The sequence below is a fragment of the Dendrobium catenatum genome, unplaced genomic scaffold (genome assembly GCF_001605985.2).
Source record: "Dendrobium catenatum unplaced genomic scaffold, ASM160598v2 fragScaff_scaffold_1101, whole genome shotgun sequence".
Taxonomy (NCBI): domain Eukaryota; kingdom Viridiplantae; phylum Streptophyta; class Magnoliopsida; order Asparagales; family Orchidaceae; genus Dendrobium; species Dendrobium catenatum.
This window is the reverse complement of record NW_021319563.1, coordinates 140,585-150,849: the sequence shown is the minus strand read 5'-3', so window position 1 is coordinate 150,849 and position 10,265 is coordinate 140,585. Positions and strand designations below refer to the sequence as shown.

General features: G+C 51.8%; 1 protein-coding gene across 1 annotated transcript; it reads right to left on the bottom strand.

Moving 5' to 3' along the window:
* Positions 1 to 534: 534 nt before the first annotated feature.
* On the bottom strand, positions 535 to 1,407 carry LOC110116133 (vegetative cell wall protein gp1-like). Its single transcript, XM_020849607.1, has one exon. It carries the CDS (start codon positions 1,405 to 1,407, stop codon positions 535 to 537), a length of 873 nt encoding a protein of 290 aa, XP_020705266.1.
* Between the last annotated feature and the right edge of the window lie 8,858 nt (positions 1,408 to 10,265).

The following is a 10,265-nucleotide window of genomic DNA, read 5'->3' as shown; positions in this document are numbered from 1 at the left end:
ACCTATGGACGTGCAAATCCTTATCAGCATACACCACGGCAATATTCCAGCAGGGGAGATCAGAGAATTGCACCCGGCCAGCCACACACTATTTTGAAGACAGGATAGGTTCAAAGGAAACACAAGCCCATTTCCAAATAAGCAGGATTCCACCAGATTTGCCGTCAGAGGGTTGAAGGTGAAAATCCCACGCACACCCTGCAATCTTGTCAATATCTTTATGAGACATAGAAATAACCTTAGTTTCCAACAGGGCAATAAAACTCAAATGAAATTCGCTAATAAGCTGGCGAAGATAATTCCCCGCCTCCTTCTTGCGGGCACCCCGGCAATTCCAACAAAGGACAGAGGTCATGGTTCCACCACAGGGGACGCGACCCCGCCGCTGGGAGAAACAGAGAGGGATGTAGCCGAGATCAAAGGCGGAGAGAGGGAGGGGGAAAGGATAGAGTCAGAAGAGGCAGAAGCTAGGGGGGTGGCGGCAGAGGAGATTAGGGAGAATGACGGGAATGGGAACCATGCGCCCTTTTCCGCTTAGGTGCTTGGCCCCCCTGAGAAAGAGGCGAAAAGGGCCCATGGGGAGGAAAGGACAGCTCGGACCCCAGAATCCACTTGAGTAAGAGGAACAGGAGAGAGATCCGCAGCAGGAGGGGGAGGATGGATAGGGGAAGCCTCTAAGGGTCCCACCAAAACACAACTCGGAGGGGGAAGGGGTGCAGATTGGAGATCTTCAATCATGACATCACTCCCTCTAGGGGGAGGTGAGGTCGCGTCCGACGCAGGGATAGGCGCAGAGGGTTCAGAGCAGTCCCCAGGGGGCGGGCAGGGAGAGGGAGGCGCAGGGGTACAGATCGCGGCAGCAGCAGGGACGGGACGAGGCAGTATAGGGGGCACATGTGACTTGGCCCGGGCCGTCACATCCGAACGCCGAGAGCGATTCCTCCTACGATGAACCACAGTCCAGACGATATCCAATGGAGATTCCGGTGTGGCAGATAGAGGGGGCACAGTAGTAGAAGAACAGCTGGGAGCCTGCCCAGCCGAAGGGAGAGCCGCATCGGGGGCCGTAGGGATAGGAGACATGCCTGAATCAAGACCAGCAAGAGCAGAGGGCTTTGCTGCATGGGGAAGAGTCGAAGTAGCAATGGCCTGAGTATTCAAAGAATCCCGGCCAACAGAAGAGCAATCAGCAATCCGATGGCCGATACCGCCGCAGCTCTGGTAAATAAGGGGGATACCCTCGTAGTGTATTGGTTGAAAAAAACAGCCATTCAGACCCACAGCCCACACGCCCGTCGGAAGCCGACGGTCAAGCTGGATTCGAACACAGACCCTCGTATAAGAACAACGTTGGAGGTCCCTCGTTTGGCCGTCCAGAAATAACGGTTCTCCCACCACCGACGCCATGCGCGCTAAATATACCTCGTCCCAGTATTCCAGCGGAAACTGTGGGAAACGAAGCCACACCAGAGATGAGAAATTACGAGACGAAGCCAGGTTAAACGCAGGAGATCACTGTTGAATGCCAATGATATGGCCAGCTACAAACCACGGTCCACCGAGAAGGACAGAATTGCGAGCAGATTTGGTGTGAAACTTACAGAGGAAGCAATCTTGCCAAAGTGGCGAAACGTCAGTGAGGCTAGCCATTTTCCACTGACGGTATAGTTCAGAATGAACAACCGCAAATGGAACTCTCCTTCCAAGCAAGCAACCAATCAAAGAAGATTCAAAGTGGTTTACACGAGCCTGAGCCGAAAGGATGTCCAGTGAAACCACTCCGTTAGAAAGCATGAACAAATCAGGGGATTCAATGCAGGAAAACCGGATCGGAGGGGGGGCACCCACCCAGAGACCAGGTTAGCAGCCAAAGGAGAGGCGGAAGTAGAGCCATCAGCCCCAGAGGGGGCAGGCCGGTAAGTAGCGGAAGGGCTAGAAAGGAAATCCCCTCGAGAGGTAGCCGAATGGGCAGAAGCCATAGGAGGCAACCACGAGCCACTGGGAAGGACAGACAAACCATCAGAAGGTGGGGCAGTACCCGAACGCACCACCACACCAGGGCGAGAAGCCATAGCCTGAACGGAGACCAGAGCCGAAGGGACATCCCCATCCGGATCCAACACCACAGAGCCACGCACCACCCCCTGAGAGGGAGGAGCCCGAGGGCGTCCCCCCTACCCATCGCAGAGTTTCTCACACTAAAGCACACAAGAGAGAGAAGGAAGAGGGCAAAAATGAGAAAGCGTCCAAAGTTTTTGGGTTCCTTGAAATTTGCAATTTTGCATTGATTAAAGAGAAAGTACAAAAGTATGGATCCTATGCCTTCCCAAAACAAAAAAGAAAAAGGTGGGAAGGGCTAAACTATTAAAGCAAAACTCCATACAAGTATGACAATCAAAGTTAAAAGCAAGGAAAAAAACTAGGACAAGCCCCTTTGAATCACAATGAGGCCCACCCCTAAAGCATGCCCTCGGAGATCCAGCAATGCCTAAAGAACAACTCCAGCGGGGGGAGATACCTGAGAAGACCGTCCCATATCCATGGCATCATCCGAGCTGGTAGCTTGCCCGACCTGGACAGCATGCTGAACGGAGACCTCATCCAGGTCATCCTCCATACTAGACAGAGCAGTAGACGCCCTCCTCGAGTCCCCCATATCACTCCCGAGAGAGGCCTCCTGGTCGGACATAGCGTTTCCATCTGCATCTGTGTCAAGCTCTTTATCGGAACAGGCCTCTTCATTCCGTCCGGGGTCTTCCAAGCTGGCAGGTTGAGCAACCTCCATCCCATCGCAAGCCTTCGCCGAGCCATCCATTAGACTGTTTCCAGCAGGCGGTGAGATCCTGATAGAGCTCATGATCAGTTCCCGAACAGCAGCCGGCTTGGATAGGGGAGAAGTAATCCCGGGTGAGAACTTCCCCTCCGGCTTAGTGAATGTCGTGACCTGCACCTCCATAGTAGCCGCCGCCTGCTTCAAGGGGGGCTTAACCTTAGCATCCCCATGTGTGTTCTCCTTGCCGGGGCGAGCATAGCCCGCCGGCCTTAAGCCTTTTTCTTCCCCAGCTCCAATGGAAGCAGCGCCCTTGGAAGCATTAGCCGTGAACCGACCAATGCCCGGATATTTGGCCAGGAAACCCGACCTAGTCCCCTGCGCCACCAGCTCCTCGCCGTCGGCCAACTCATTGGCAAGCACATGCCACCTATTCCCTTGCTTCCTTTCCTTCTTGCCGCCTCCACTCTTGCAACCACCACCATCATTCCCCCTATTTGGAGGAGGTGACCTAAGGCCACCCCTCTAGCCATCCCAAAGCTTCTCTCTCTAAAACCACTCTAGTGAGAGAAAGAAGTTGGAACAAATGAAGAGCCTTCCCAAAGTTTTTGGGTTCCGGCCAAAGTTTTTGGGTTCCTTGAAGATTGCAAATGCATTAGATCATAAAAAGGATTACAACAGAATAAAAGGTCAACCCCTTGCACTTTCCTCTCTTAGCAATGAGAGAAAAGTGACAGGGATCTCATCACACCAAACATCTTTCCAAACAAAATTACAATCTAAAGCCTTAGAGGCACAAAAGTCGGCTGCCATGTTGCTTGTCCTCGGCACCCTATTGAACAGAACTTGATGAAAATTGGCCAAGAAGGAGAAGTCCGGCCCGTCCCCGGACCGATGCAGCCTATGGTGAGGGTGGCGAAGCTGATGGAGCCACTCAATGATGTTGGAGCAATCCCCTTCAATGATGATCCCTAGCCGATCAAACATCCACTCCTCAATGATGTCTTTAATAGTGCTTGCCGCAAGCAGTTCAGCAGTGGCCGCATCCCAGTGCTCGACCTGTTGGCCAGCTGCCACAATTAAGTTCCCCAATTGGTCACGGACCACCACCCCCAGCCCCGCGAGGTTAGACGGAAGCACGGTAGCATCGAAGTTGAACTTGAGCAAATTAGGAGTGGGGGCACACCATGCAGATTTGTCAAACAGCCTAGAAGGCTGATTGATGTGGCATTGCTCCAGCACAGGCATCAAGTGTGGCTTAGCAAAAGCTCCCAAAGTAGTAGCAGCTAACACCGAGGGGGATCCCCAACTGCGGCCATGTTTTTTGTCATTGCGAGCCCGCCAAGCTTGATAGACGGACGAGAAAAAAATTCTACCAAGACCCGGGTTAGCTCGTGCCAACTTCTCAAGGTTCCGGAGCAGCTCAGCAAAGGAATTGCTGGTCGGCACTAAGAAACCCCATTGCCCCAGCTGAGTGAGGATGGACTTCAGAAAACTGCAATGGATCGTGCAATGCTCCCTATCTTCGTCATCACTACAACCCCACGGGCACTGCCTGTTGTCCTCCAAGTTCCGCCGCACAAGCCAAACATTAGTAGGGATGGCATCCCGCAGCAATCGCCACCAAAAAAGATTTTCTCTGGGATGGAGTTTTAATTTCTTCAGCCACAAAAAGGGGTAGGCCGTCCAGCCGAGCCGAGCACCATAAGCCAAGGAGGTAACCGTGCGGCCACTCCTAGGATTAATAAGCTCTGGAAAGTCATCACCCCCCGAATTGTTGATAGGGATGGCTAAAACCCAAGTAGCCATTGCATCACCAAAGTAGTCTTGTACTTTATTCTCGTCCCATTCCCCAGTAGCGGTGAGGAGATGGCTCACTTGGCAGTGTTCAAGGGGACGCAAATCACCAAAGACCGGCCAGTGATCCAATCGTCGATCCATAATCCAAAAATTGCTGAGGATGCTCACGGTCTTTCCATCCCCAATTCTCCACCGAATAATCGGCCGCAGTGCCTTAGCTCCATCATTCATAATTTCCCATGAGTTTGAAACGTTCCGTCCAGGCCATTTAGTCCACGGGTTTCCCCCGTATTTCTCACGCAAGATCCTGTGAAGGAGGGCAGTGGGTTGCTGAATAAAATTGAGGGCCAGCCTGGCCCGAAGAGGTCCCATCCACTCCAACGCCGAATGAAATCCCAGTCCTCCCATAACCGTCGGCTTGCATAAGTCGTTCCAAGACACATAATGCAGCCCCCTACTATTTTGAGTTTTGCCCCACAGGAATTGTCTTCCAACTTTCTCAATCAGCTCCAGGCTACCTTTCGGGATCATGGTTAGAGTCATGTGGTACATTGGAACCGAAAGCAATGAAGTCCGGATGAGGGTAGCTCTACCCGCAAGGGAGAGATGACGTTTCCCCCAAATGTTGACCTTTTCCATAGCTTTATCCACAGTTTTGGCAAAGTCAGCCTTCAACGTCCTCCGAGTAAGCAAGGGGAGCCCAAGATACTCCAAAGAGGAAACCGTATTATAACCCATCAGCCTTGCAATCCGCCTGCTTTTCCACCTGGGGCACCGTTTATTGAAGAGGATCGCTGACTTGTTAATATTGATTTTCTGCCCCGTCCATCCGCAGTAATCAGTCAGAATGCCATCAATTCGCTTTGCATTGGCTAAGATATCATCGGCGTACAGAAGATGCGAGACCCGCTCCCCCTTGGCCACTATTTGGACTCCAAGGCCATGACCAGATTGGTTGAAAGCCTTGGTGAGAAGCTCCGAGCAAAGAATAAAGAGATATGGAGATAGCGGGCAGCCCTACTGTAGCCCAGAGTGGGCCTTGATCCATTGCGAGCGGTTGCCATTAAGCATAAAAGCAAACCGAGGCTCGCAGACACTCTCCGTCACCCATTGGGTAAACCTTCCCGAGAATCCCATAGCCTCCATAGCCCGGCGAAGTGTGACCCACGACATAGAGTCGTAGGCCTGCTTCATATCCACCTTTAATGCCATCAGTCCTGACTGCATAGTAGAATGCTGGAATTTGCACATCATTTCTTGGGCAAGCAGCCCATGGTTTGCAATCGAACGACCAGGCACAAAAGCACCCTACACCTCCCCAATAAGGCCACCCAGGACCGGCTTGAGTCGGTTAACCAAAAGTTAGGCCACCACCTTGTACAAGGACTGACAGAGACTAATGGGTCTGAACTGGTTAGGCGCAGCAGCATTCTCGATCTTAGGAACTAGGATCACCATCGTGTCCTTTCAGCTCGGGCACATCAAACCCGCAGCAAAGAACTCTTTGATAGCACTACAAACATCATCCTTAATAATTAGCCAATAAAATTTAAGAAAGGAGGAAGTGATACCATCAATCCTCGGGGCCCGGTTATTTCCCATGCTAAAAACCGCCTTGTGGATCTCAGCTTCAGACACCTCCTCCTCCAGCAATTTCGCAACGTCCGGTTGGAGCATAGCACCCGAGCAGAAAATTGGCCATCTAGTCATATGGGTTTCCCGGTCCCTCCATTTTTCAGAGAAGAACCGCCAGAACTCCTCTTGGATCAAGTTTGGTTCCGTCAAGACCGTGCCATCTCCCTTCTGAAGCTCCATTATCCTATTAGATCGTCGTCGAGCCGTAGCCACAGCATGAAAAAATTGAGAATTCGCATCGCCATCCTCAATCCATCGTACTTTTGCCCGTTGTCCCCACCAGGTCGCCATCCAGCTAAGAATCGCATGAAACTCCCCCACCTTAGAGCGGAGCTCCTCCTCATGTTCAGGTTTCAGACCCTCAACCGAACAATCAATCTGCTGCAGCTCAAGGATACATTGTTCAAGGGCATCCCGCTGAGCTCCCAAGTCCCGTATCCGATGCTTACTCCAAAATAGAAGTGCCCTGAGGGCACGGCTGCACTTTTAGTTAACAATTTTAGCAGGTTGCCCAAAGTCAAATTTGTTCCAAGCCTTGGCAACCACCAGCCAAGAAGCAGGATAGCTCATCTAGACATCCTCGAACCGAGTCCACCAAAAGCTAGGCCCCGTGCCACTACCACCTAAGTCCAACAAGAGGGGGCAGTGGTCCGACGCAAGTCTATTTAAGTGCCGAACCAAAGCAAACGGGGCAGCGCCAAGTCCCTCCGCGTTCATGAGGAACCGATCCAGCCTTACCCAAATACGGCTCTGTCCATCCTTGTTGTTAGACCAGGTGAATTTAGGCCCCACAAAGCCCAAATCATGGAGGTCACACTTAGCCATAAATTCACGCATCTCTTGTACCCCCGGGGAGAGCCGAAAGTGCTTACCCCCCTTCTTCTCGTCTTGAGACAAACAACAGTTGAAGTCCCCGCCAACGACCATAGGGCCGGTCCCGTACAGCCGAACTCCAATCTCCTCCCATAGTTGCCTTCGAACATGGTGATTCTTATTAGCATAGATCAGTCAAAGTTTTTGGGTTCCTTGAAAGTTGCATTTGCATTAATTACCAAAGAAAAAGTACATGAAGTAAAAAGAGCCTAAGCTCAGTTACAATCCTCCCTCAAGAGAGACAGGAGTGAGGGAGGGATATCTCTACAGTCACAATCTTTCCAGGAGAAGTCCCCAAAGCAAGCCAAACTAGCACAGAAGTCGGCCGGTTGGTTAAAGTCACGAGGCACATGGTGAAAAATGACCTGCTGAAGTTCAGCAGGAACGAAAGGTCCGGTCCCTCTGACGGTAGGTGGAATTTGCTCAAACAGTTGAAGGCATGTTGTAGCCACTTGATCGCATTACGACAATCCCCCTCCACGATAATACCCTCAAGCAGGAACATCCAATCCTCAATAGCAGCCCGGATAGCAAGCCTGGCCTGGATCTCTGCCCGTGTCACATCCCACTGCTCCACCAAACTCCCCCCCGTAAAGAGCAGCCGTCCGGTATGGTCCCGAGCAATCACACCAAGACCCGACTTCGCATTTGGCCGGATGGAAGCGTCCACATTAAACTTAACCCACCCCGGAGGGGGGATGCACCAATTGCTAGTAGAAGACAGCCCGGGGGGCTGGAAGGTGCACCATTGCTCCAAGGTTGGCATTGCATAACATTTCAGCAGCATTGCAAGGGCATTGGCCGCAAGGACAGAGGGAGTCCCATGGGCACGTCCATGAATCTTATCATTCCGGGCCCTCCACACTTGGTAAATGATGTAGCAATACAAATGACCCAAGCTGGAGTTGTGCTCGGCCAGCCGCTCGAGCTCGTGGAGGAGATCGTCCCAACTGAGGATATCGGGCATGTTAAATCCCCATCTGGCCAGGGCCATGAGGGACAGCTGCAGCATCTCGCAGTGGACGGTAATGTGCTCAACATTCTCCAATTGATTGCAGCCCCACGGGCAGTTAGCCTGTTTCGACAAGCCACGACGAAACAGCCAATGGTAGGTAGGGATGGCCCCCCCGCAAAGTTCTCCACCAAAAAAACTGCTCTCTGGGGTGTAGTTAAGTTTTCGGAGCCAAAGATACTGATACTCCGAAAGATTAAAGTTCCCATTGTAGGCCAGCGCGGAGATAGTAGTACCGAGCGGCAAATTGAGCAAAGCTGGGCTGTCCGTCCCCCCATCCATCCGAGTCTGAATTGCCAGAATCCGTTCCGCCATAACAGGTCCAAACGATTCCAGCACAAGCTCCGTCCTCCAATCAAGATTTTGATCCAGTAATTCTCCAACCATACAGCCTTCAATAGCCTCCATCGAAAGGAAAGTTGGCCACGTCGCCAAGGGGCGGTTAGTAATCCAAATGTCATTGAGGATGTCAATCTGACTTCCGTCTCCAACATTCCAGCGTATAATAGGTCGAAGTGCAACAGCACCGTCCTTAATAACCTTCCAAGTAATTGAAGCACTACGGCCGCAAGGCCCATTCCATAGATCCCTCCCATATTTAGCCGCAATAGTTCTACCAAGCAGTGAGTCATGATTATGCAAAACATCCCACGCGAGTCTAGCCCGAAGAGGGCCCTGCCAAAGTGCCGACGCGTGGAAGCCGAGACCCCCAACTCTAGCCGGGCAGCAGAGGTCCTTCCACGACACATAGTGTAATCCGCGTTTTCTGGGGTCCTTTTGCCAAAGGAACTGCCTGGCCATCCTCTCGATGGCATTCAACATGCCCTTAGGGACCATAGTGTCAGTGATGAGATACATGGGGATAGCAAGCAGGGCCGTACGGATAAGTGTGGCTCGCCCGGCCAAGGAGAGATGGAGACGCCCCCATACATTGACCTTCTCCTCAACCGCCCGCACAGCCTTAGAAAAATCAGCCTTGACAAGTTTCCGCAAGGCCAGCTGGAGCCCAAGATATTCAAAAGATTGCACCCGCCGGAAAGAAATATCCCTTGCAATTCGCCGTTGCTTCCAGAGGGGGCACCTTTTACTGAACAGAATTGCCGATTTAGCACAATTAATCCGCTGCCCCGTCCAAGCGCAGTAGTCATTTAGGATAGCCATAGACCTCCTAGCATTGTTCCCACTAGCATCCGCGAAGACCAAGACGTCGTCGGCGTACAACAAATGAGACACCAAGGGTGCCTCCCGAGTCACCCGAACACCAAGGCATTGCCCCCGCTGCAGAATGGCCTTGGTAAGGAGTTCTGAGCACAAGATAAATAGGTATGGCAACAGGGGGCAGCCTTGCCGAAATCCGCTTAACCCACCAATCCAATCGGTCCTGCAACCGTTAATGAGTAATTGAAACTTAGGAAAGGAAATGCATTGAGTTACCCATTTGGTAAATGTAGGCGGGAAGCCCATGAGATCCATCACATGTTCAAGAGTATTCCAGGCCATGCAGTCGTAGGCCTGCTCCATATCAACCTTGAGGGCCATCATGCCCGCAGCTTTAGTAGAGTGCTGAAAGGTCCCAATTATCTCCTGCGCCAGAAGACCGTGATTGGAGATGGATCTCCCCGGAACAAAAGCTCCTTATTCCTCGCCAACAATGCCCGAAAGCACCGGTTTCATACGGTTCACCAAAACTTTCGCCACCACATTATAAATTGATTGGCAAAGACTAATGGGGCGAAATTTAGCCGGGCTATTCGCATTAGGTACCTTCGGAATAAGGATGATAATAGTCTCCTTCCACCTATCATCCATCATGCTCGAACTGAAGAAATCTCGGACAGCCCCAAGAACCTCCTGCTTAATGATGTTCCAGTAGAATTTAAGGAACGACGTGGTGATGCCATCCCGCCCTGGCGCCCTGTTGTTCCCCATGGCATGGACCACATTCCACACCTCCTCCGTAATATCCTCAATAAGTGCCTCCCTAAATTGTTCCGGAATTTTGTCCTGCTCCCGGTAGCCCGGCCAGTCTTCCAGAGAAGCATGGCGATCCTTCCATTTGTCCCGAAAGAAATTCAAGAAGACGTCTCTGATAGCTTCCGGGTTTTCTGTCTCGCGCCCGCGGGTATCAAGGATGTTAAAAATTCTATTATCCCGGCGGCATCCCGTAGCCACCAA